This window comes from Sphaerodactylus townsendi, linkage group LG03 (genome assembly GCF_021028975.2).
Source record: "Sphaerodactylus townsendi isolate TG3544 linkage group LG03, MPM_Stown_v2.3, whole genome shotgun sequence".
Lineage (NCBI taxonomy): Eukaryota > Metazoa > Chordata > Lepidosauria > Squamata > Sphaerodactylidae > Sphaerodactylus > Sphaerodactylus townsendi.
This window is the reverse complement of record NC_059427.1, coordinates 71,626,023-71,652,338: the sequence shown is the minus strand read 5'-3', so window position 1 is coordinate 71,652,338 and position 26,316 is coordinate 71,626,023. Positions and strand designations below refer to the sequence as shown.

General features: G+C 45.4%; 2 protein-coding genes across 5 annotated transcripts in view; one reads left to right on the top strand and one right to left on the bottom strand.

The window, feature by feature from the left end:
* The first annotated feature begins 1,418 nt into the window (after positions 1–1,418).
* On the top strand, positions 1,419–8,283 carry INKA1 (inka box actin regulator 1). 4 transcript variants are annotated; one of them, XM_048488533.1, is made up of 2 exons: positions 1,419–1,652; positions 7,334–8,283. In XM_048488533.1, the coding sequence occupies exons 1-2, from the start codon at positions 1,602–1,604 to the stop codon at positions 8,201–8,203; spliced, it is 921 nt and encodes a 306-aa protein (XP_048344490.1). In that variant the 5' UTR covers positions 1,419–1,601; the 3' UTR covers positions 8,204–8,283. The 4 variants fall into 4 exon arrangements, with proteins under 4 accessions (XP_048344490.1, XP_048344493.1, XP_048344491.1 ...); XM_048488536.1 differs by lacking the exon at positions 1,419–1,652 and adding an exon at positions 2,180–2,582; XM_048488534.1 differs by lacking the exon at positions 1,419–1,652 and adding an exon at positions 6,777–6,889.
* An 8,722-nt stretch (positions 8,284–17,005) lies between these two features.
* The window catches only part of UBA7 (ubiquitin like modifier activating enzyme 7), a 49,180-nt gene continuing 39,869 nt past the window's right edge, over positions 17,006–26,316 (bottom strand). The window contains exons 22-24 of the mRNA XM_048488538.1: positions 22,147–22,248; positions 19,336–19,436; positions 17,006–17,761 (exon numbers count right to left, since the gene is read on the bottom strand). Coding sequence (XP_048344495.1) covers positions 17,611–17,761; positions 19,336–19,436; positions 22,147–22,248 — 354 coding nt within the window. The 3' untranslated portion in view covers positions 17,006–17,610. The remainder of the gene's footprint in view (positions 17,762–19,335; positions 19,437–22,146; positions 22,249–26,316) is intronic.

The following is a 26,316-nucleotide window of genomic DNA, read 5'->3' as shown; positions in this document are numbered from 1 at the left end:
GGGATTCTCCAGAATTACAACTCATCTCCAGACTACAGAGATATGTTCCTCTGGAGAAAAGGGATGTTTTGAAGGGTGGACTGTATTGCATTGTACCCCACTGAGGTCCCCTCCTCCCCAGGCTCCATCCCCAAATCTCCAGGAGATCCCACCTGGATCTACCAACCCTACTCCCCCATCAGCTCCTCTTGGTGGGCAGGCAGGACCTGGTGGAAATCCTGGTGGTCTCTGACAATACAGAAGGCAATCAGTAAACAAGGCATGGCATGCAATGTGGAAACAACAAAAATAGAAACAATTCTATACCAAGGTTATACAAATTGCTGAATTTGCAGATTTAATACAAAGAGTACACAAGCTATAATGTACAAACACAAACTAGATGATGAATCGTCTTCTTCTTCTTGGGCTATATTCCCCTTGAGGGGATTAGCAAACAAACTAGAAGACATAAAGCCCAAATAAATAAAACCTTGGGCTAGTCATAGTTCTTCCAAACTCTCTCAGCCCACCTACCTCAGAAGGTGTCTGTTGTGGGGAGAGGAAGGGAAAGGAGCTCCTAAGCCACCTTGAGGCTCCTTACAGGAGAGAAAGGTGGGGGCATAAATCCAAACTCTTCTTCACCTCTTCAAATGTCACCATAAATTCAACAAGTCAGAAGTGTGCAATTAGGAATAATCCTAGAGTCTGGATACGGAATATTACATATGGCATGCCAGTTGATGAGACAGTGACTCCAAGACTTATGGGCAAGATCAACTAAACTGCTGATGGTGGGGAAAGCCACACCAAAACGGGCAATATCAGGGAGCTCGTCCCATTTCTATACTTTTGAATTATCCCTGATTTGGGCACTTTTGACGTGTGGAATTGGGCTTTATTTATAGTCTAGTTTGCGTTCGCGACTCGCGTGCTACAGTTTGTGCGCTCTTTGCATTAAATTGGCACGTTCAGCAATTTGTACAGCCTTGGTGTAGAACTGTTTCCATTTCTGTTGTTCTCTCTGACAATAGACAGACGCTCTTTGAGTAGTCAATGAAGCTGTTCACGGAGTCTTGTCTTGTGACAGGGAAAGCGGGTCATCAAAGCGCTACTGTATGGCCCTGGAGGTGTCCCAGAGCGACGTAACAGCGCATACCTCTGTGTCATTCCGCCGTGCCCAGGAGGGTCCCGACCTCAGAGGGGCCCTGTGGCGGCGCCCCCCGCCCCGCCATGTGCGGCACCTTTTGGTTCCTAATATGGGATCTAATTAAATTACAGCCCGCTCCAGGCGTTCAAGTTACAGCCAGCCACCGAGCACGCCCATTGGCTCTCGCCTGAGTTGAGAGGCGTGGCCGCGGGCGCTCATTGGTCCTTCCGCCAGGCCGGGGAAGGGCTCGGGCTGAACCAAACGAGGCGCTCCGATCGCTTGAGACGGCGTCGAGGAGAAAGTGGGCGCCTGGCCCGACCGCAGAGAAACTTCAGGCGGCCGCTCCTCCTCGCCGTCTCCCCCTGATAGTGGCAGCAGCAGCAGCAGCAGCAGCAGCGGGCCCCTCTCGGACACTCCTCCCTCCCTCCCGGGCCGACCCGTGCAGCTGGCAGCGGAGGGTCCCGGCTCTGGCATGCACAGCGCCCGCCTCGACGCCTTCGTGAGCCACCTCCGTGCAGAAGTGGTAAGTTCTGGGGGCAGACTGGGGGTGGGGGTGGTGGACGTCGGGTGCTGCCTGAGGGTCACGGAGGAGGGTGCCGGGATGAAGCCACCGTTCATGTGGGTGACCCTGGAGAAAGAGCTGGGTGGGAAGAAGGACGTGCCCAGCGAGTCTCCCGAGGGCTGCAGATAGCCGTTTGCTCGCCGCCCCTTGTGACTTCTGCTGCGCGCTGGGAATCCCCCTCCTGCGCCAAGGCGACTGGAGAACAAGACGGGGCTTGCGGCTCCTGCGCAGCGCCAGGGATGAGTAGTAAAGCGCCCGTGGCCCGCCCCGGCGGCCCGGGGAGCTGTCAGCTCCGGTTCGCCTCTTTCCGAAGGCGGCGGCGGCGGCGGTAGCAGCAAAAGCAGACGTTGCTCCTGGGCGCCCGCTGCCTGGCTGCCGGGTGGGACGGTGCGCGCTTGACCTTGGAGGTGCCCCGGAGTGAGAGGATGGCTCTGGCAGCGGAAGGTGCGGCGTCTGAGAGTGACACTCCGGTCCTACTAGGGAGTAACAGAAGTTTGGATTCGGTGTGTCTTGCTGCGATGAATAAGCCTGGATAGGGTGGATCTCTAACGACGGCGGAGTGGATGGCCGCAGTCTTTCCAACGTTTCCCAGGGAGTGAGCGCCCTTGACATTGGGGGCGGGATAACTTCTGAGTAAACGTGTAGCAGAAGTGACTCCTTGGAAGTCTAGTGACCTAACGGCGTGCGTGGCGAAAGGGTGCGTTGCTTCCCGCGCTCCAAGGTTGGGTCCTGCCGGGCGGGACGGGCGCTGGGGCTGTCCCGGTGGCTGGTGATCCCTGGCCCAAATGAGGCTGCCTGCTGCTGGGAAGAGATCGAGCGGAGGGAAATCAGCTGCATCTGTGCCGAGGAGGGAGGAGCAGCCCTGGCCCTTTCTTTCAGGAAAAGGAACGGGTAAAAGGATGGAGTCAAAGTTTGGGGGGCGCTAGAGGCCGACTGTTCCTTCTGAAACTCTGTTCTGTACCTCTCGCCAGTGCAGAACACGTTCTGTTCGAGGAAGGGAAGACGCAAAAAGGGAGAGCGATCTTCCCTCTGCCCTACCCAGCCAGCCCTCGTTAGAGATCTACAGTTTGTTGTCAGTGAGTCTTCTCTATGACCTGGTCTCTCCCCCACTGCTAGTGAGTGAGTCTTCTCTAGAACTTAGCCTCTCCAAAGAGCCATCTTCCCCGGCACTGGATAAGATAGTTTGTGACAATGCAGTGATGATGCCTCGTTCCTCTATAACGGACACTCTTTCCCAAGGCATAGCAAAAAGCTACTTGCTTGTTTCTCCTTTCAGAACATAATGAAACTGCAACATAAACTAGCCCTGTTTGCCTTTAATAAGAGGAGCCAGAAAGACAGGGGAGGAGGCCCCGTTCAACGACCTTGTGGTCTGCAATTGTGAGGATTCTTAGTTTGAGGATTTTAGGCACCCTTTCCCCATAGGGTACCACGGGAGAAATGAGTCTTGAGAGTAGGGCTTGTCCCCATAGTGTTCGTAGAGTATGAGATGCTACCTAGGTGGGCATACTCCACTCTGGATCTTCATGGTTTCTGTCTGAAAGGAGAAGGGTTAGACCTCCTGTTGCAGCCTAGATTCTTTGAATTTTGTGTAAGGTGACCACAGAATTTGATGCATCCCTGGGATCCTGAGACTGTGCACTAGAGTTCCATGCTGGAATAGTTTGTGGGATCCTCAGCAACTTTGGGTGATGTGGCATCACCAACTGTTTCCTCTGCCAAATGCAAGGCAAGTACACTCAGTGGCTGCTGAGCTGGCTGCTGCCCAATCCCCAGCATGGGCAAGCGCACATGGCAACTGCTGAGCTGGCTACCTGAGAGCTGGAGAGGGCTGGCCCAAGCAGAGGCAGACACCTGCATGCTCTTCTCTTTCCCTCTCCATCGGGGGTTGATGCGGTCATCGGTAGATGCCCTACTAGCCTGGGGCAACTACCCCCAGTGCACCATGGCTAAGACCACCTCTAGACTCTTGGACCTCACACTACTAGGAGGTGAGGAGTTTCTCTGAAGACTGCAAGGGGGACCCAAGAACTTTTCTTTCCATACACTGGCAAGATAACAGAGTTAACTGACCAGTGAGCCAGGGGTTCCTTCTGGACTGTACCCTGGTTCCTTCTCTCTCCTGAAAGAAATACATTAGCAGAGACCAATCCACATTACTGGTGGACTGGGAAGAGCTCCCAATTTTCCAGAAGGACCAACATCTGCAAATGCCACAGACAGAAGAAAAAACTGCTTACATTTTTCACAGTGACCCTGAAAAGGGAAAGGAGCTACCTAGCCTGCTTTTTCCAGATAGTGAGAGATGAGAGTTCTTACATAGGAAGTGATGCAATTATATAAGGAGTTTCAGCTGTTCAGATGCAGAACTCTCCTTTGAGGAGTCTGACGACTGATGAATGGCGTGAAGATGGAAAAGTCTACTGCAGCCTGTTCTTCCCTTTCTCTCAACTCAAACAGTAACCACAAACGATATCTTCACAAGGGGTCTACCAGCTGCCTTGCTTAAATCATAATATAACATTTAGTAACATTTGGGTACTCCAACCTAAGCAGCCTTCCAAATTGGAGGATGGCCTCTTACGCTGCAGGAAGGTTTGGTTTAGTCAAGAGAAAGCAGGACTTTTTGTGCGTGTGATGGTATTCCCAAGTGCTGAGGACTGGCACCTTTTCTGGGGGGCTCTCCCAAGTCCTGAGGGGAGAAACAGTGGAAATAGGTGTTACCTTATATACCTTACTGACACTTCCTCTTCCCCCTCCCCTGCACAGCACTGAGTGGTAGGATATGTGTCATTGACCCCTTTTGAAAACAAGGCTACTAGGTGTGTGGGCTAAATCCTCCAGTGCTCTCCAGAGTGGATCAGAAGGGAGCAAGTGAAGGATGGGGATGTTCTCCCCAGCATTTACTCATGAAAACGCTTGTCTTTAATATGTGCTGATGAGAGAAGTGGTCAGACTTTCCCTTGTATTCACTGTGAGTATAGGAACAGCACTTTCTTTTCAAATGCCTTCATTCTTTGCCAGTTCCATAATTTGCAAATGGGTGGCAGCAATTTGGGGACTAAAATAGCTGGTGCTGAGTTTGGAAATCTTACACCTTTAGGAGCTGCTGCTAGAGTGAAATGTTTTGCAGAGTTCTTTTCTAAACTCAGTTTCAAGAGTGTTCTGAACAGCTGGTTGCCTGGAGATGATCTAGTGCTGCAAATGCAGTGGAGCCATCAGCACAGAGCTGGTGATAGACTGAAAGTTCTAAGCCTAGGGATTGCTTTCTTGACTATCTTCCCTGGCATCTGGGGACTATGAATAGGAAGTTGTCTGTGTTGACAGTCACTCATGTGGCTCCCGTGCTTCTCATTCTAGCCACTCAGGGGATCACCTTGTTCCTCTCTATAATTCTCCCTCTCTGATCTGTCCTGCCAGGGCAATAGAGCATTTTCAACAGATGTCATCTTTTGCAAGGGCATCTGGCAACTCTGTTGGTAGGTAACCATTCCTATCTCAGCCATCATTCTCAATTAGTCACTCTGTTAGGCCCAGTGATGTAGCTGCTAGTCAAATGAAACGGTCAATCCCCACATGTCGTGTGTTCAGAGTGGGAAAGGTGGTGGCAAAGTTGAAGGAAGTATTGTGAGGAGAAGGAGCATGCACCAGGCTTGAGGTGTGCGGGATGAAGGATGCAGAACAGAGAGCAATATTAAGGTTCCCTACATCCAGAGCTTGCCTTACTAACAACTAAACCACAGATAGCAGAAACCCCTCTTGAGTACATGGTCTTCAGAGCAATACATTCTCTGGCTTGCTGCAACATGAACTTTGAGATGGCTACTAAGACAATGGAATTCTAATCTTGGGTGGAGACTGAGTCATATTCCATACGCCTGCTTAATATTAGGCCAGAATCACTCTGTGCTGAAGCTTCAGCATTTCCTGACCTGTGTAAAACTTCAGATGGAGTTGTTCTTTATTATTAAAAAAATTACATCAATGGCTGACTCACAGTTGTGGTGTAAAGGATGCTGTGGCTAGGAATGCAGCTTGGATTTTTCCTTGACTAGAAGAGCTGCGGATGTTGGAGGAGGGGATAAATGATCTAGAGACTTTTGATGACTGCCCAGGAATTGTGACTGAAGCATAATCAAAACCAGACATTTGATGGATTCCAGGTTTGCAGTCAGCCACTGGTGAATAACTGTGAACTGGGCCTCCAGACCAGTGAAATGAATAATTCTATCTTTGTGCTCACAAGTCTGCCTGGGAAAGCAGCAGCCTAGGGCACAGCTGAACTTTTAGAAAATAACAGGAAGTGGGCTTGAAGAATAGTAGGAATTTGGTCATAGTGGTTGGACCCAGATTACACCTCATTTAGCAATGAATGAAACCAGTTTGTAAACTGGGAAATGATTGCAATTTTGACATTTCCACACTCGTTTCCAGACCTCTTTCATCTTTCCTCATCCTCTTTGTCTTTACTGTAGGGGTCTCCTCAGCATTGGCCCATATTTTCCTTAACACCTGGAAGATCTGGGGCTGTGCTCAGCATATTTCTGTGCTGGTCTAACTCTGAAACTGAGCCTTTTGTACCCCATACCTAGCTGTACATAGAGATTTCTTACAAGAAAAGGCAGTTTGCATCATTCTGGCTTGCTCATATGTCTTGCCCTCCCACACAATAGCAACAACTGAGAGGCCTCCAGGTGGTTGGGGTGGAGGGGGGAGGGAAGTGTACAGAAGCCAAAAGTCATTAGCTCAGAAGTGAACCTCATCTTCTCTTTGCTGCTACTGCTACAGATTCCCAGTCCCCCTCCTGAACACACTGCTTCCGCCAATGGCTGTGTCCTTATCTCCTGGCATTCTCTCCTTGCATGCAGCAGGGGACTGTTTGTGTAATTCCTGAAGTCTCTCACACACCCACTGTGTCATCTTCTGCCGGGTGGGGCTGCTCACTCACTGAAACATGCTGCTGCTTGTAGACCCTGGGATGGGCCTGGAACACGCAGATGCTACCGAAAAGCTCTGCCTCAGGGCTGGGGGCTTGCCAAGATGAGACAGGGCGAGGACTTGCACGCGCAGCGCTGGCTCCCAGTTCTGCACCTTTGCGGAGCGAGGCGTAATCTGGGCTAGAAGCAGCAGGAAGCCCTGGAATGTTCCACATACCTGGGGAAGCGCTTGCATGAGCTGGAGAGATGCACTTGGGCAGAGTGAGTTGTCTGACAGAGGGAATGGGTTAGTGCGAAGTGGGCTGTGTGGAGAACAAGAGGAGTAAGGGTTAGGAGAGTGGAAAGCTTCACTGAAAACAAATGAAGGTTATTGTGTGTTTTTTTAACTAAAGAGACATGAGTCATGTGAGGTCAGGAGCCCGCTTCAGTCGAGTCAGTTATTCTCTTGTTTGCTGTCTTTTTTTGCACTGTCTGAGCTCATGATCTACCAAACTGCTTTCTTTGGACTTTTTGCATTAAATTGGCAGGATTAGTTCCGGAATAGGCATGTTTGGGCTAAGTAATTTTGAAGACTGCAGTTTGCTTGTGATGTTATTTCGTACTAACTTTCAATATGTCGTGGGCTGAAATTTGTACGCTTTATTGGGCAAAGTCTTTGGAATGATGATGATGGAAAGCTGACAATGTTTGTCTTCTCCTCCACAGTTGTGCATGAAGGAATCAAGCGAAGTGCTGCGGGGCCAGATGCAGTGCATGATGCGGACTCTCCATGATTTGAAAAGAGCACATGACCAGGACCTTCGACTAGATCCCAAGGAAATGAGGCCACTCCCTTCCATGCCTTCGCCAAAGCAGTGCACCAGTCCAAGGGTATCAGCCATTTCAGAAGCAGATTCTGCCTGTTGTCTGGAGGTGGCTGTGGAAGAAGAGATGGCCTTCTCTCACCCGAGCAGTGAGCGGAGTCTGGAGTTTGATTCGGGTTACTCTGAAGTGTCAGGGAGCAGCTGGCGGGATGAAGATGGCCCCCCACCATTGAGAGCCAGTAAGCTTTCTTCTGGGGGTTTCTTACGCCGCCGAGCACCTGCCAGGAGGCCTCGGCCCAAATCTGCTTCTGATGCCTGCCTGGAGCGGTGGCGGGAAGTGGAACCTGCAGACGCAGGGGACTGGACAGTGTCCCTTCTGTCACAGAGCCGCAACCGGCAACCATTGGTGTTGGGTGATAACTGCTTTGCGGACTTGGTTGAGAACTGGATGGACCTGCCGGAGGAGAGTGGGGAACGTGGGCGGCTGCAGCGCTGGCTGGCCAAGCCCCACGGATTCCTGCTCAACCTTTCTGGCAATGTGCGCCGCAGACTTGCCGGCATCTCACGCACAGAGCGTATTAAGCAGGACGCTGATGGCACAAAGCGTTTTTCCTGCCCTGTAGGACTGGGTGCACGGCCAACGCTCCCCTACTTCCACCAGTCCCACGCCAACATCAGTGAGCTTTCAACAGACTGTAACAGCTTTGCTGCCCTCATGAACTGTCGAAGTCGGCAACCAATCATTTGCAATGATGTGATCGGATACATCTAGTCTTGCTGAGGTTTCTTAATACTTTTTAAATATAAATATAATTTTTTACAGATTTTGTAAATAAATGTCTTTTTTCCTTACGTTGTATCTTTGGTATGTCTATAAATGGCCACGCAGCTTTATGCTATTGGCTTGGATTGTCTGCAATATTTTCATGGGCAGAGAATGGTTTTGTCACCTTTCCCTCCTGCTAAAGGCCTACCCCCACCTCCCATTACTATTTCTGCCTGCACTGGGAGGGGAGAGGGGAGAAAGTGATGCTTTGCAGGTAGAAATATTCCTATGCATGGAATCACTATAGTGAATCCAAGGCATTTTTCAACCAAACAACATTTTAGTTACATTCTAATTGATTTTGCTTCAAGCCAATGAATCAGTTATCGTCCATAGAGTGTAATAACATGAACAAACAGAACTCATCATGAACTAGAAACTTTCGTCTCAAGAACGGAACATTCTGTGTTCTGATTTCTTGAAATGTTTTAGTTCTGTCCAACAAAGCTATTGTTTCAGTTTAGCAAGTATCAGCATAGTTCCTTTCAACTATTGGAAGATGTGAAGTCTGGAATATTGGAAACTCATCTCTGGAAAAATTTGATCTAGAGAATTATTGTTGATCAAAAATTGCCATTATATGACTATATCCCTTAAAGATTCAACTGAAATGGAGTGCTTTACTTAGTTTAGAAGTGTATTGAAACTTGAAAGAATATAAAGGAGCATTAAAGATAGTTATTTAGATTGACAGACCACCAAAGAACAGTTTGTGCTTGATTCTCAGTACAAACTTTGGGAACGAGCCAGTAAGAGAACCGCTCCGGACTTCTAATAACAGCAGTTTCAAAAGGGCCGAGACAAGACCTGTGAATGATGACAAGAATCATTGCATGCTGGCATATATCTGTAAAGTACAGTGGGTACCACACTGGAGGCATCCAGCTGGCATTTATAGGACGGACTGTGTTAACTGTAGTGTGCAAATATAAGTGATGAAAATAATAATCAGATTAGTCAGGGCATTGTGGCCATCTATGTTCTCATAAAAACAAAGAATTCTGAAACAGTTCTCAAAAATGTTGCATTTTATCTTAAATAGCAGTTATGCAGCATGAAAGGTCAAAACAATATATTCAAATTAAATCAGTTATTCAAATTCCAAGTTTACCAAGGCATTCAAATGCCTTTTATTTGCCTGTCCAAAGGAAAGTAATAATACCTTGATTTGATTGACACATTTGTTTGATCAGCTTTTTCATCCACCTTTAATGGATAAAAAGGAGAACAGCGTGTAAAAATAAAGCAGGTCTGTAGTCATACCTAAAAGTGTCAACTGATCACATCAGCTGCTGTGTATATTTGTAGGAATGGATAGAACAATACCTGTCAAAGGCTAACTACTATTTCCAGATTACATGAAAGGAGTCAAACTGAAGGAGGTTTTCCTTGCACATCACTGATTAGAACACTAACAGTGGCACTAATAGCATGTATGATCAAGTTATAGAATATATCTGGAAAAGCTGTACATATTGTATTATTGAAGACTTCCATGGCTGAAATCAACTGGCTGTTGTAGGTTTTCTGGGCTGGGTGGCACATTAACCTCACCCCCCCCCCCACCTATGAGGTGGACAAAACATATACCCCCACCACACAGTCACTCCACACTGTGCCATGGAGAGAAACACATCTTATCATGACATGCCTCCAAAGATGTCAACCATAGGCTAAATGTTAGGAGCAAAAACTACCAGACCATGACCACACAGCCTAGAAAACCCATAGCACCCTGTACATATTACTTTGGTACAGAAAATCTGGGAATAATTTGAAATGTAATATGGTGAAGAACAAATGCAAAATTTAAGGAGTGTTCCCCAGTTACCATAAAGAAATGTAAACCCACAAAGAAATACGTTTGGAAAATCTGGAAACAGCATGAGAATTATGTTTCTGATAACAGTGAGTCACCTTCCTCTAGATGCTTACAGGCAGCACTTAAAAGTGAGGGCTTATTGTTTATCCCCACAATCTACTAGTCAGAGGGGGCAGAAACTTGGAGGTACTGTTTAGCTACTATAACTCTGTTTCTTCCCCATGATCCCTTTTAAATGCCATCTAACGTAGGCAAACAACCACTACCACAGCTGTTGATAGAGCATTTCATTAATTATGCAACTATACTAGAGATTTGGGGTGACCTTTCACTAGTGTACTTAATTTGCAAGACTATACTTGCAATTGTTTCAGCAGAATGAACAATTGTTTGACAGAGATTTGAAGGGTGGAACTCACACCAGGAAAGTTCAGGGTATACTGTAATTAACCAAAAGAAGCTCTATTTAAAAAATCTTAATGGTAGTTATCCCTGTTTTTTCAATTTAAATTTCTGCAATCATGAAGGCTAGAAATAAGCATAAGCATAAGCATTTTATTGTCATTGTGCACGCACAACGAAATTTACAGCAGCATTCCTCGATGCACACAATTTCAGACTCATACATCATCCTCACTTTCCCCTTCCTCCACCCATCCCTACACAGCCCCAAATACATCAATATGAAGCAGCGGAGTTTAGCATAGCCACAGATCTAGAGTAGAAGCTGTCTCTAAGCCTCTTTGTCCTAGTTCTGAGGGCCCTGTATCGTCTGCCAGATGGTAACAGTTTAAAAAGAGAGTGTGCTGGATGAGACGGGTCCCTCAGAATATTTTGGGCTTTATTTAGGCTTCGGGAATTATAGATTTCTTCCAAGGAGGGAAAAGGGCAGCCGATAATCCTTTGTGCAGTAGTGATCACCCTTTGGAGCGCCTTCCTATTCGCCACTGTGCAACTGGAGAACCATACACAGATGCAGTAGGTTAGGACACTCTCTATAGCACAGTGGTAAAAGGACACCAGAAGTTTTCCATCCAGTTGTTGCTTCCTTAAAAGTCTCAGAAAGTACAGTCTTTGCTGGGCTTTCTTAACCACCGCGGCAGTCTGTACGCCCCAGGTCAAGTCCTCTTTAATCATAATGCCCAGAAATTTAAAACTAGCCACCCACTCCACTTGATCTCCATTTATAGTCAAGGGCTGAATTTCTGAGCTATTCCTTCTATAGTCCACTATGAGCTCCTTTGTCTTGTTAGTGTTAAGAACCAGGTTATTTTCCCTGCACCATGAGAGCAGTCGGTCCACTTCATTCCGATAGGCAGACTCATCCCCTCCTGAGATGAGCCCCACCACTGTTGTGTCATCAGCAAATTTGATAATGGTACAGTCATATGTATAAAGGGTGAACAGTAAAGGACTCAACACACAGCCCTGTGGCGTTCCCATATTTAGAGTAAGAACTGAGGAAACCCGATTTCCCAGTCTAACCCTCTGGGAACGTCCAGACAAGAAGTCCCTAATCCACAAACAGATTGAATGTGAGAGTCCAAGATCCACAAGTTTTGTCACCAGTCTTTGTGGCGAGATTGTATTAAATGCTGAACTAAAGTCCGCAAAGAGCATTCGCACATAATTCCCCTGCTGTTCCAGATGCGTCAAAGCAGTGTGGAGGCTAATGGCAATGGCGTCCTCTGTAGATCTATTAGTCCGATATGCGAACTGATGTTTATCAAATGTATCTGGAAGGCAAGAACTAATATGCCTATGGACCAGTTTTTCAAAACACTTCATGATGATGGGGGTGAGTGCCACTGGTCTATAATCCTGAAGATTGTCAGCAGGAAATCTCTTTGGTAGTGGAACAATGGTGGAAGCTTTCAAATATACCCCTGAATGAAGTTGGCATTCTCTCTCTTATTTTCCTTTGCTTTCCCTTACCATATAGAGCTATATGGTAATAATACTTAAAGAATATCAGCTAATGTTCAGGAAAATGTAAAATTAATGGGAATTGCCCTGATGGATCAACCCAAAAAAAGAGTTTAAATTTCTACACCCACACATACACCATCCCTTTCTCTCCTGTAAGGAGACTCAAAGGGGCTTACAAACTCCTTTCACTTCCTCTCCCAACAACAGACACCTTGTGAAGTAGGGATAGGGTGGGGGGTGCTGAGAGAGTTCCAAAGAACTGTGACTAGCCCAAAGTCACCCAGCAGGAATGTAGGAGTGCAGAAACAAATCTGGTTCACCAGAGAAGAACTTAAAAAAACCCACACTTCAATATTTCTGTAACATAACAGTTCAAATATGTGCACACACTTAAATGGGGCAGTGGAAAGGGTTGAATATAAGATCAGGGAGCATATGCATTTTTTATTAACAACCCCCCCCCCCCAGATACATTTATAAAACAGGAGTCCAGAGCCACCTTAAAAGATTAAAATAATTTATTCTAGCATTAGCTTTTGTCAGCCAGAACCCACATAAAGTGTGCATTCATTAGGCTAATGCATTTAAATTAACTGAAATATGGCAGGGGATGGGGTGGGGGAGATGTTACAATGGGAGGCCAGTTTACAGCAAAATACAACAAAAAGAGTGATCAGTTCACAAAGAGAGGTTGGTTTATTTCAAATCATTTGATTGCATTTTGTTTTAAAACATCTTCATCCCCTCCCATGGGAGGGGTGGGGGGTTCTGTTGAAAGCCAGTGTAGTGTAATGGTTAAGAGTGATGGACTCTAATCTGGAGAACCAAGTTTGATTCCCCACTCTCACACATGAAGCCTGCTGGGTGATCTTGGACCAGTAACAGTTCTTTCAGAACTCTCTCAGGCCCACCTACCTCACAAGGTGCCTATTGTGGGGAGAGGAAGGAATTTGTAAGCTGCTTTGAGACTCCTTACAGTTGGAAAAAGGAAGGTAGAAATCCAAACTCCTCTTCTTAATATAAATGTGTGTACCTGATGGGAGTATACTTCATGCACCTCTGAATCACGAATGCTTAAGCTGGTCTAAATTTTGTTAGTTTTTAAGATGCCACTACTGGACTCTTTCTGCTGCAGAGTAGCATCAAATATATTTATGTTTGTGCCTATGTATGTCTCTAGAGGGGTTTTTATTTCAAATTATTCTTTTACTGTTGTATCTAAATATCACAGGTATTGGGAGGGGTTGTAGCTCAGTGCCAGAGGACGTTTGGCATGCAGGAGGTCCCAGGTTCAATCACCAGCATATCCAGTTAAGGTGACCAGACGGTCACCTTTGTGAACCGGGACAGGCAGGTAGGCGGGCGGGAAACGGGAGCACCCCAGAAGGCCGTGCACTCCTGCGGCCGCACAGCTGCCGCACTGCCTTGCGCCCCAGAAGGCAGTGTGGCAGCCTTTCAAAAATCGGGATACTTGAAAAAACCCGCAGGACGCGGGACAAATTGTTTAAAGGTGGGACTGTCCTGCCAAAAGCGGGACGTCTGGTCAGCCTAAGTTAAGAGGACCGGGTAGGAGGTGATGTGAAAGACCTTTCCCTGAGACACTGGAGAGACGATGCCAGTCTGAATAGACAATATTCTCCTTGATGGACAAATGGCCTGATTCAGTATAAGACATCCTCATGCGTGTGCTCAGGTTTATCCCACTCTTCCCCTGAAGGGTTTAAGTGAACAAACTTGGTTCTCTTTGCCCCCTGCTTTATATCCTCATGACAACTCTGTGAAGAAGGTGACGCTGAGACAAAATGCTTGCCCTGACCGAAGGTAATTTAGAGAGCTCCATGGCTGCATGTGGAGATGAATCGTGGTCGATCCAGTGAAAGTCCAGCATTTTAATTCTCACCCCTACACTATTTAGATGGGCTGCCTTGAAATAAAAACAACTGCACACCACAGCTGCAGTACTTTACCAGTACAAGAGGATACGTCACTGAATGCATGGATATAATAAACAAACTTTAGCATGTACTCCGAGGGCACTGAAATTGGACCACATTGTTCTTGCATGGTAATGCAGGCCCTGGTGATAAGAAAACCACATGATGTTGAGACACAGGGTAGTAATATGTAAACACTCCAGCTTGCGTAGTTGGTTACAGAGCAGACACTCCCACCTTTTGAACTGTAACTCTTTCACCAAGATGCTAGTAAGGGATAAGTGGTAAAAGTCCTCTTTATCAGGAGTATTGTCCCTCTTTGCAAAGTTATGTGAATGAGCCCTAAAACAATGGGTTTATGAGCCATCATCCTGCTTGTTCAGTCTGCAAACCTATGTAAGGGCTCCAAAATCAAGCCTCTTCCTAGCTAATAGAAGTCTCTTCTTTGAACAAGAAATCTCTCTAGGGCCGGCTGACCTCCAGCGTAATTTAAACCATGGGGATTTTTCTCTGGTTATTTACAACAGTCCAGTGCAGGACATTTGATGTTCTACTCCACTGCTCCCCTGCCCCTGTGCTAACTGAGAGCTACAATTTTAACCTAAAGACTACAGATGAATGGATAATCCAGTCACCATCTTCACTGGGCTTTTCTCAATTGTTAATCACCAAATGGCACCTTTAAAAAAAATCAACAGTTTTATCTCCTCTACTGCAACCAGACTGTTAGCATACCAGGCTTCCTTCTAGGGAAGCGCTGAGATTGGGCAAGTATTAAAGGCAAACGTTTAAGTATTCTAATCTAAACAGATCACGTTGGTGATCTTGTCTCTCTCACTTTGAAGGACGCATTCCAGGCTTGCATCACAGATTTCCAGGACCTTTTTTGTATGGTGGATACAATAACTGTATTGCCAGCAGATACTACCACAGTAGCACACAGAGGTTATAATGCAACTTTTAAGTCCAGTTTTGCTACTTCATATAAAACTGCTAAGGAATGCATTAGATATTTTTTAATCGTTAGCTTGGCCTTCAAAATTTATTCATTGTGGCTTAGCATTCCATGCAGCCTCCATCCCCAACCATTCTCTGTCAGCTGAATTGCTTCTGGAAGTTATTGTAACAGAGCTTAGCTGAGGAGAAAAGTGCATGGGGAAACAGAATACAAGATGGTGGGGAAGTCTGTTCTCTCAACTGTACGCCCCATTTGCTATTAAAAACAGACCTTTCTCACTATGTGATTGGGCTACATTCATATTTAAATACACAGACTTTCCACCATTATATCTAATCTGGGACTTGAGGCAACAGCCTTTCCAAGAGCCTCCTCCTTGAGATAAAAAGAGGACCATGGCCATCATTTCAACAAAGCACGAGAACCTTGTTTTTAGCAGTATTCAGAGAATGGCCCAGTACTGATTATCTGCAGTATTTTCAGTAGAAAGCCAAGGAAGGTCAACCAATTATCCAGATTTGTCAAAAATGACTTGGTCATACTGACAGACCATCTGTACTGAGAAAAGAACCAGGGAGCAGGGTCCAGTTGATTTTCTTGGAAGTTTCGTCAGATTAATGATAAACTTCTGGATCATCTGGAAGGACTGAGAATGCTACACTTTCCTCTTACCTGTCAGACAGATTATGAAGAAGTGGTCCAGGAAATTAATTCCTCTCTGTGGCCCTTCTGCTACAGGGCTTCATGCCTGACTTTAGGTTTGACTACTGTAATGTGTTATACATGGGTTGGCGTTGTTTCTGTGATTTAGAAGCATCGCCCAGTCCACCATATGGCAGTCAGGCTGTTAACTGGGGCTGGCAGCAGTGAACATATCTTCCAAGTTTTGAAACAAGTTCACTGTTTTCCACTTTGTTCTGAGCACAATTCAAAATGTTGACATTAACCCTATTTTTAAAGTAGAAACCAACGTGTATTCATATCTTAAACAATCAACCTAAATCTAGCTTGTTTTCCAGGAGAAGTTCACAGAAAGCATTTTGTATTACTGGTGGCAAGCAGCATTCAAGTGATAAACTGAAAGAATGGAAGAACAAATTGAAGCTCAAAAACAGCTCCCCTAGAAGCAGCATCCCTTTATAATGAAAGAAGTGTCATTTCCATCAGGTATGACTTGTTAATGTAACATGTTGCTAAAAGCTTACTACAAACAGGAGGTGTAATCTGCCAGTTGTACTTTGTCATAATGCTCCTGTCAGTAATGTGTCAGCTGTTATAAGATGCAAAGTTGGTCACTCCATTTCTTCTATGTGCTGTTATCTGTGAGGATACTAGAGGGTAGATTTGCAGATATGTATAAAATCCACAATCTTTAAAATCAAATCATAACTAGGGACTTACCAGATAGATTAAGAAGAGATGCATAGTTAAGTAATAACATCAAATAGTGACATAGAGTCCTAGGGTGAAAATACTGCATTTTTTACCACCAAGTAGCATATTTAGCACATACACGCTGCTTTGCAAAGTTTAACTCAGTTTCTATTTTCTGACTCAGATAATAGGATACTGCTATTAGTAGTTAAATTTTTTATAGGTGGTAATTAAATATAAAAGGATTTAATTTCTTTGGGAATGATATTAGCTTGATGCTGCTGCTTGTGGCCGGTGGGACATTAAAGTATGTTTTATTATTCATCGTAGCGTCTTTTTTTTTTTTTTTACTGACAGGGACAATTACTTCCACAGGGCTTTTTAGCAAGAGATGTCAGAACAGATACACAACCTAGTACCTGTCAAACATACTAACATGTGGCATAGTGGTTAAGAGCAGGTGCATTCTTATCTGGAGGAACCGGGTTTCATTCCCCGCTCTGTCGCTTGAGCTGTGGAGGCTTATCTGGGGAATTCAGATTAGCCTGTGCACTCCAACCCATGCCAGCTGGGTGACCTTGGGCTAGTCCCAGTTCTTCTGAGCTCTCTCAGCCCCACACACCTCACAGGATGTTTGTTGTGAGGGGGGAAGGGCAAGGAGATTGTAAGCCCCTTTGAGTCTCCTGCAGGAGAGATAGGGGGGATATAAATCCAAGCTCTTCTTCTTCTTCTTCACCACCGCAGTGTATACATGTATGTTTTCCACTCAGTCAGACAATTGATTCATCCAGTCAAGATCTCCAGGGCCTCAAGCAAAAGTCCCTTTGAGCGCTGCTGCTTGAGACCCTTTACTGGAAATGTTGGAGGTGGAACTTGGGATTTTATGAGTACAAAGCTGAGCTTTGGCCCTTTCCTCTGCTCCTATTATATAAAACCTGGGATTTTGCTGCAGTCCTGAAATATTTAAAACAGTTAATGGTAATTTGTAACAATGCTAGTGCTTCCAAACCTCTGAAAGGAGTGATATGGTATGCTGGAAAGGAAGTCAGAGAAGGCCCAGGGAGCTCTTCTAAACAAAGCAAATAAGAATGCTGTAGAACAGACTTCTTGAATGAGCTCATTTCCTAATTAATTCTTTATCCTTGAGAGCAAGACCAGGCCTGCAGGTCAGTCGCTGAAGAGGGTACATTTCCTCCTTCATCAAAGCAAAATACACATTTTCGCTTTCAGTGGTATTAGCCATATCCAATATGAGTATAGTTATTATATGGATGTGTGTGTGTGGTGCACACAGAAGGGTATGTAACACAAGCACACACTTACACATACATGTTACTCATTCTTTCCTGTTTGTTGGATGGAGCCAGACATGAACAGATGGTAACTCTGTGTCGTCCTCTTCATTTTCACAGACAATTTCGAACACCAACAGCCGGCAGTCCTTGGACACTGTCTCTGCAGTAGCACGGCAAACCAGTTCTGTCAGTCTGGAGAAAGTGAAAGCAAATGTCCTGGAGGACTGAAGAGATTGGCAGAAGGGATGGGCCCCTGCTTGGGCTGTAACGGAATTTTCAATACTTTGTTCACCAGAATGTGTTTGTGGTCTTACAACAGCTCTTAAACTACACCTTATTAGTTACCTGACCGGTGGTCACAACACAGCGGAGGCAATCAGCTGACAGTTCCTCAAGAATTCCTGTTCAGAAGGCCCTTTCATGCACATGCCACAGACAATGCTATTGACCCCTCCCTGCCTGCCTTCACCCTGTTATTTTCCCTGCTCTGCAGATGGCCTGGAGGTCCAGAATCAAGGGCTAAAATCAACACAGCCTCTACCTGGAGCAGAGTTAGTGATGTGTGCATTTTTTCCTAGCTTCCATTCAGCCACACACTCAGTACTTTTCCTCCCTTTCCCAGAGAAATGGAAATCAGAGTAAAAACAGGTTACTGTGTTCATGAGAGTTTGCAACGTGGGTTTTGTGGGGGGGGGGCATAGAGGGACAGTGAGGGCGCAGAGAACAGGAAAGACTGCCAAGGAGTCGGGAAAGACTGTGGAGCATGGGACTGACTATTGCTTCTGGATGTGTGCGGATAGCAGATACCCAGGGTGGGCCTGCTAGGGTGGGGAAAGTTCACCCTGCCCCAGGAAGCAGCGGAGGAGGTGCTGACTGCAGGATGTTTACCCAGCATGGAAGGGACAGGACATGGAGGCTTTGCAGCTGTTGCAACTACAGAACCCCAGGCTGGACTTGAAGAGGCTCTCTGGAAGAGCAGCTTTGATATTCCTACACCACAATCCTCAGTCCTCTTTCCAGATGCAAGTCTATGACTCTGTAGGTCCCAGAATGGATAAGAGGAGACAAAATGGAGGAATATTGATTCACAGACACAAGAAGGAGATAGGAGCGAAGCAAAAGCTTGCCTGCCTAAGCAAAGGAAAGACACAAGCTAAGCATCCAGCTAAGGGTGACAGGAAGTGACTCAAGCCAGAGTGATGCAAAGTAAGTCTACTGAAGTTGGAGCATCAAGAGAAACGTATACTGGACCAATGCCTTTCAACTGGACAGAGGGAAAGTGAGGAACACGGATGTCATAGCTGCCCCACTGGAATTTCTCAAGATGATTATTCTAAACATCATGAAAATTAAGATGCTGAAGCAGAAGAGCACAGGAATTTAGGCTTTGCCAATCACCCTTTTTGGATGGACCACTTCAGCCCCAAGCCTTCCCCTATCTTTCCAGACTGTATCTGGGCCTAGATGGGGTCAAGACCTGATTAGGAAGGCCTTGACCTACCCAGGCATTTCCTGCTGCTGCAAAATTCATTGCTCCTGACGTCAGAGATAAGTCTGCAGCACTGGGAAACATAACAAGAACTGAACTATGAGGACTTAAGCCCCTCTATGTGAATTACAGTATCGATGCCAAAAGACTGCTAGTATGGGGAGACTCACACAGGCATCATCTGACTCTTATCTGAGGTCACTTTTGGCTTTTTAGGAAGGGATTCAGGAAGCAATGCTTCAAAACTCATGGGGACATTTTCCTGAAATTGTCTTACCTGCTGGAAAGCTGTTTTTCTCTTTTCTCTTCTGCCCAGAGTCCATAATAAATAATAGCTTTCCCATGCATCAGCGTCTGTGGCACCAGGTTGTGCTCTCTCTGTGAAACAGGAGGGAATAAGCATCATGCTGACAATCTTTTCTTAGATCTCTGTACCAGAAAAGCTACTGGACTGGGTTGGAGCTGGGACAGAGGCATCGAGAACCATGTGGACTAGAATTGGAAAAATGAAAAGGTGGAATTTTGGTTCCAGTACAATTCATTCCATGGAGGAAGATGAAATGGAAAACGTTAAATGATAGTAGAAAGTACATAGAATAATATAAGGCTGGTGATGGGGTAGGGGAGGCAAGGGAAGGGAAGGGAAGGGACAGCCAGAATAGAAGCAAAGTGAGATCATATTGAATTAGACATTACTATCATTTGGGTGCCAGACCTAATTTGTCCTTTTTACTTGAAGTTTTAATCAGTTGTTCATTTTATTTTATTTGGTTTCATATCCTACCTTTCCTGGTCAAAGCCAGGCTCAAGGCAGCTAATACACATGTTTAAAACAGTAATCACTCTATGTTAATAAAATAATTAAAACATTCCAACATACAATAAATACACAGATGGGGATTTACATACATTACCCATTTATCAATCCAGGTCCCACTCCAGTTCCAGATCTTATGGTGAGAAAGCAGGGAGTATAAACTCAGGGGCCAAGATATTACAATTTAGGACCGACATCTTCAGTTATAGACCTGGCGGAACATTTTGGTCTTACAGCCTCTGCAGAATTGATTTATACCCCACAAGGCTCTAATGTCTGCCGGGAGTGAGTTCCACCAAATGGGAGCCAGAGCCCAGAAGGCCTTTGGTGGAACTCAGCCAAATGTTCCTGGGACTGGGAACCACCAGTATATTACAATCAGAGGATCAGAGGGTTCTCTGTGGGCAATATGAGGAGATGTGATCCTGGAGAAATGATGGTCCCAAGCCACTCAAAGCCTTAAAGGTTAATACCCAAACCTTGAAAATGATTCAGAATTCAACTGGCAACCAGTGCAGTCTGATTTTCTTTACTGAAATTGGACATGTCTGCTGGCTTTATGGTACTGTTTGGTTTTTTCCATTTTAGTGATACTTTATTGTGTTTTAATCAATATTTAATATTGGTTATCTGCCTTTAAGGACTTATTTTTTTAAGTGGGGAAGGGGGTATAAATGCCTTAAATGTAATCAGGGCAACAGAGACTCTTGGGCAGAAGGAGAGGGTTGCACTGAATGGAGAGAGGGAATCTTTGTACTGGTCCACAAATGGGACCAGAGAGTCAGGATGCAGTGCATACTGGGCCCTCCTGAACTGCAGAACTTGCTCCGCTTCCTCATTTGATGTAGCATAGAAAACCCCTTGCTGTACTCCTGGCACGCACCATGGTAGTGAGGATGCAGGTTATTCAGACATTACGGTGGGAGAATATAAAGATGGAATAAGAAGGGAAGTCAAGGAATAAGAGGGGTAGTCCTCCTATGGATTAAAACCTGGTTGAGAAACAGGAAGCAAAGGGTGAGTGTAAATGGGAAGTTCTCACAATGGAGAGATGTAGGGAGTGGTGTCCCCCAGGGATCCATTTTGGGACCAGTGCTCTCTAACCTATTCATAAATGATCTGGAAGTAGGGGTGGGTAGCATGGTGGCAAGTTTGCGGATGATACCAAATTATGTAGAGTGGTGAAAACCGCAAAGGATTGCGAAGAGCTCCAAGCGGACCTTGATAAATTAGGTGAGTGGGCTAAGAAATGGCAAATGCAGTTCAATGTAGCAAAATGCAAAGTGATGCACATAGGGGCAAAAAATCCAAACTTCACATAGACACTACAGGGGTCAGTGCTATCAGTCACAGACCAGGAAAGGAATTTGGGCATCTAAGTTGATAGTTCCATGGGAATGTCAATTCAATGCATGGCAGCTGTGAAAAAGGCTATGCTGGGGATAATTAGGAAAGAAATTGATAATAAAACTGCAAAGACTGTCATGCCCTTATATAAAGCAGTGGTGCAATTGCACTTGGAGTACTGTGTTCAGTTCTGGTCACCACATCTCAAAAAGGATATCGAAGAGATAGAAAAAGTGCAGAGAAGGGCAACGAGGATGATTGAGGAACCGGAGTACCTTCCTTATGAGGAAAGGCTGCAGCATTTGGGACTCTTTAGTTTGGAGAGAGATGTCTGAGGGGGGGATATGATTGAAGTTTATAAAATCATGCATGGGGTAGAAAATGTCGACAGAGAGAAATTTTTCTCTCTTTCTCACAATACTAGAACCAGGGGGCATCTATTGAAAATGCTGGGGGGAAGAATTCAGACTAATAAAAGGAAACATTTCTTCAAGCAACGTGTGATTGGTGTTTGGAATATGCTGCCACAGGAGGTGGCGATGGCCACTAACCTGGATAGCTTTAAAAGGAGCTTGGACAGATTTATGGAGGAGAAGTCGATCTATGGCTACCAATCTTGATCCTCCTTGATCTGAGATTGCAAATGCCTTAGCATTTGATCCTCCTTGATCTGAGATTGCAAATGCCTTAGCAGACCAGGTGCTCAGGTGCAGCAGCAGCAGAAGGCCATTGCTTTCACATCCTGCATGTGAGCTCCCAAAGGCATCTGGTGGGCCACTGCAAGTAGCAGAGTGCTGGACTAGATGGACTCTGGTTTGGTCCAGCAGGCTCTTTGTTATGTTCTTATGAATTGACAATTTCAGGAAATGTTGTCTATGTTCCTGCCTGCATCCACCCATAAACCTCACACTTGTTCATTGTCACCTGGAGATGGTCACAGAGGCCCTTCAGGGTGATCTCTTCTCCATTGCCATCAACTCCTGGCACTTCAATTCTTTCCCAGCAGCTCCACGTCTTCTGGTGATGCTGAGAATACAGCAGGAACACAAAGAAGTTCAGTTTTAAAAAGCATAACCCCACCCTGGACAAAACTAGCCAGCTGCTTGTAGCCCACAATGGGTCATTTCCTACACAGATCAATAGGCCATACATTTTAAATGTCAGGCAGTCCAAACCTTTGCATGTTTGCTTAGAAATAAGTCCCAATGAAGGTTACTCCCAAGCGTGCATGGGAGTAATGCTTAAAAGACCGATCATAATAAAATGGTAAATATCAACAGTCAGAAAAAAGCAGCATACAAACAAACATCTTAATATTACCAAATGCAAAGTTATACCTTAGAACAAGAAAATGTAAGCGGCAAGAATAGAGAATAATTGAAAAGCGCCACTTCTGACAAGGTCTTAAAGGGAACATGACCTTCCAAGGTACTACTGTGGCAAAAGGCTTGTGCTATATTTGTTGGTTTGTTTGTTTCCTTTGCTTGCCCTGCCTTAATCCTGACACAGTCAGGACCCAAAATATATGACAATAATAAATATAATACAAAAATGTTGATATTAAAACATCTAGTTAAAAACAAGCGATCACAAATGCAACCAAAACAATCACACCAGCTAAAACCATTAAGCCAGAACTCCTTCTAGTTGTCCATGCTTTCTTAAATGATTCTGGCTTACATCACAGTCAGACGGCCAGACCAAGGGCAGATGCCTGCTTCACCTCTTTACAGAAGGCTCTTCCATACCAGTTGGGCAATAACAGAAAAGATCTGGGGCCTAGGTTGTCACAGAATGGTATCCTTGAGAGCAAGTATGCCATTTGAGACCCTGTGGAAAGAAGTACAATTGCCTCAACTGTCCATATTGGGAAAGATGGTCCTTCAAGGACATGAGACCAGGTGAGGAAATGCTTTAAAAGTAAGCACCAGGACCTACAATTGAAGCTGGAAGCTAAACGACAGCCAGTGAAGTTACGCCAGGACTAACAGAGATAACCTAACAACAAATTGACCACCTGTGTGATACAAATCTACAAGTGTTGATTGGTAGACCATGACCACTATGCGCAATAAGTACCGCACTATTCATTTGCCAGAGGTGGAGGAAAAATAGGAAAGAGAAAGAAATCTTGAATTGAAGGAGCTGAGAATCCTGTCTGTTCTGCTTATCAAGAAGAAGGTTAAAAAGTGAACTGATTGTAGTGCACCTTCAATAGGGAGAAGGTTTTAGGTACCAAAGAGTAGTTCTTTAATCTACTCAACGAATGAAGGAAAGATAAAAGCCAGACAAATTCTAATCAAGCACAGCATTTAGTCAGCAAAGGCAAGTCACCATTGCAACACCAAACACAAAGTTCTCCAAACAAGCATGATGCAACAGTCTGGAAAATGCAAGGATTAGGAATGGGAAGATCCCAGTTCAAACCTTGCTCAGATCTGAAGCTCACTGAGTTACATCAGGCATGTCCTTCTTCCCTTCACTTACAGGGTTGCTGTGAAACCGCAGCCATACTCTGAGAAGCTTGGGAAAAGGCAGAGTACAATGTTAACAAGTAAATAAGCTGTAAATAAAAACTACAGTCTCCTGTTGATTTTATTTCATCACATTTATTTCGTCACATTTTGAATCCTGCTGTTCCTCCAAAGAGCACAAGGCAGTATACAGGATTCTCCTTTATTTTAGACAGAGGCTTTGGAGCAAGACAGTCTCCTGAAATGATGCTTTGATATTGTAAAAAACAACAGAAATATCCTGGCATAATATGAAAAGGAAGGCAGTTATTCCTTGTGCATTGCACAAAAGAAGTCAGCTTTGGGTGATCTGTAGAGTTCTTTCTAATCTTGACATCTTTGGACTGGCAGCGGGCCTGATGGAGAGGATTCTGTAGGGCTCCTTCAAGCAGCTCGCTCCTGCACAAAGACGCATTGAGATAGCACGCTGCCCACGTACAAATATCCTTTTCTTCAAAATGAGGCCCAGAATGCCTTGGCCTCCTGCTCTGTGACCCTGCCTAGTTTGGCCCTCAGCAAAAAGAGAAGAGAGGACAAGAAGCATCCAGTCCCCAAACAAGGAATCTTTTGGGGCTAGCTACTAGTAAGCTCACAGCAGGAAATGCCCTAACCAGAGGGAACTTAGTGAGGTCAGGCAGCACAAAGGCGTACTGTCCTGGGCAAATCCACTGGCCAGCAGAGGAGGAGCTATCCTGAACTGCAGCATTTTCCTCAGCTGCCTGACAAATCTTCCCATGTTGCCTGGAATTAGACACATACAAGCACCACCACCACCACCACCACCACCTGTCAGATCTGGGGATACCAGCAGCTACTCAAGACTCATTCCATCAGGCCCCTGCTCAGAGCTCCATTCAGTGAAAAGGGAGATGTATCTCTCTTCTACCATTGCAACTCCCCAGCATGGCTCAGTCCTCAGCAGGATACAGACAGCTCCCCCTTCCCAATGTAGTAGGGCCTAGTGTTCTTTCCCAACAGCACAGTGTAGAGCTGGGTATCGATATCACTAAACAATTGTTTAAATAATTGCATTTTCATCCAACTTTTCCACCAAGGAGATTGTGGCAACTTACATAATTCTCCCCTCCTCCATTTTCTCCTCATAACAACCGGATAGGTTCAGCTACAGAGCATATTTCAACCCAGGTCTCCCCAGTTCTAGGCTTCAATTGTAAGTACAATTACTAGGAAGTAAATCCAATTGAGCTAAATGGGGCTTTTCTTTTATTCTTTTTATGTTTAGAACGGCACTACTGGCCTGACACTTCTAATCATTATACCATACAGTTTATTCACCAATCTAATCTTCATAACAGCACAGCCACAGAAAAGAAGAAAGAAAGCCAGCCATTATTGCTCAGAGACTTTCTAAGGAGAATGTGGGGGAGCACTGCACACCCTGAAGTCCTTCAGTGATCTCACTGCCATGTCCCTAAGGTGCTCTGAGAAGAGTAGTGGGTTTGTGGACCATTTCTTCTGGTCCTGCTCATGGGTTTTGATGCAGGCTGCAGTGTCCTACTCTACTGTACAGCATACTCAAAACTAGGACTCTTCTTTTAGCATACGTTTTTGTTTTGTCAGGCAGCTGCCTACAGACGGATGGTCATACATTCACTTTTTGCTTTATTCAAATCAATGCTGGGGTAGGAGGAGTGCCTGGAGAACAATAGAAAGAAGGAGCCCACACATACACTTGAGCTTCTTGCAAACCCTGGGAATGGTAACCTGTGCCCTGAAGAACCAAAAGAAGAAGGCCAAAGTGTCCAGTTGGTTGCTGCAGTCAGGCACAGATTCAGGCCTAGACACATGTTACAAAGTCCTCATGTCCCTCCCCCTGTCAGCATGGATCCAGTCAGCAGACGTGGCCTGGGAGTTGTGTGCTTGGACCCTGTTATTCAGGCATCCACTGATTTGGACTGGGACTACAACATGTGGGAGAGAGGGGAGTTAAGCCCCCCCCCCCCACCAATTTTTCCAACATGAAATGGCTCTCCAGTAAAGCTGTTGGGGAAACGTGCATGAGCTGATAGGTTACACATAAGTTTCCCACGAAGAGTTAAGTGTGGCTCTCCAGAACTGACACAGGAAATTGGTCAGCCGGGAAGGTCAAGCAATGTCTTCATGGGAACTTGCCTGGGAATTAAATCTGAAGCACAGAAAGATCTTTCTGAGCACAACTATAGCCAGAACCCGGGACAGATGCTTGGGGGACGTGCAGACTTGGAAACATGCAATCAGGCCTATACGTTCATGCAAGCCAAGCCAAATTCACACACGCCACAGCATTTTTCACTTTCTCTTTTACTATTGGGGCACACAAATGAAAAACAGAAAGGCAGATTTAAATGCATTTTCATTCCGTTTCTGAATCAGCTGATGACCAGTCAGAAGAGTTCCTTAGCATCACTTTAAAATGCATAAGTGATTTCAGCCCAAGCAGGAGTGAACCCTCCCCCAAGGAATTGCTTTGATTTGAATCAGAAGAGGTTCCACCTCAGCTTGCTCCCAAGCACACTGTTTGTAAAACAGCACAAGCGAAGGAAGGGAGAGGCGGCTTTGAGCTGAGAGCAAAGATTTTTCA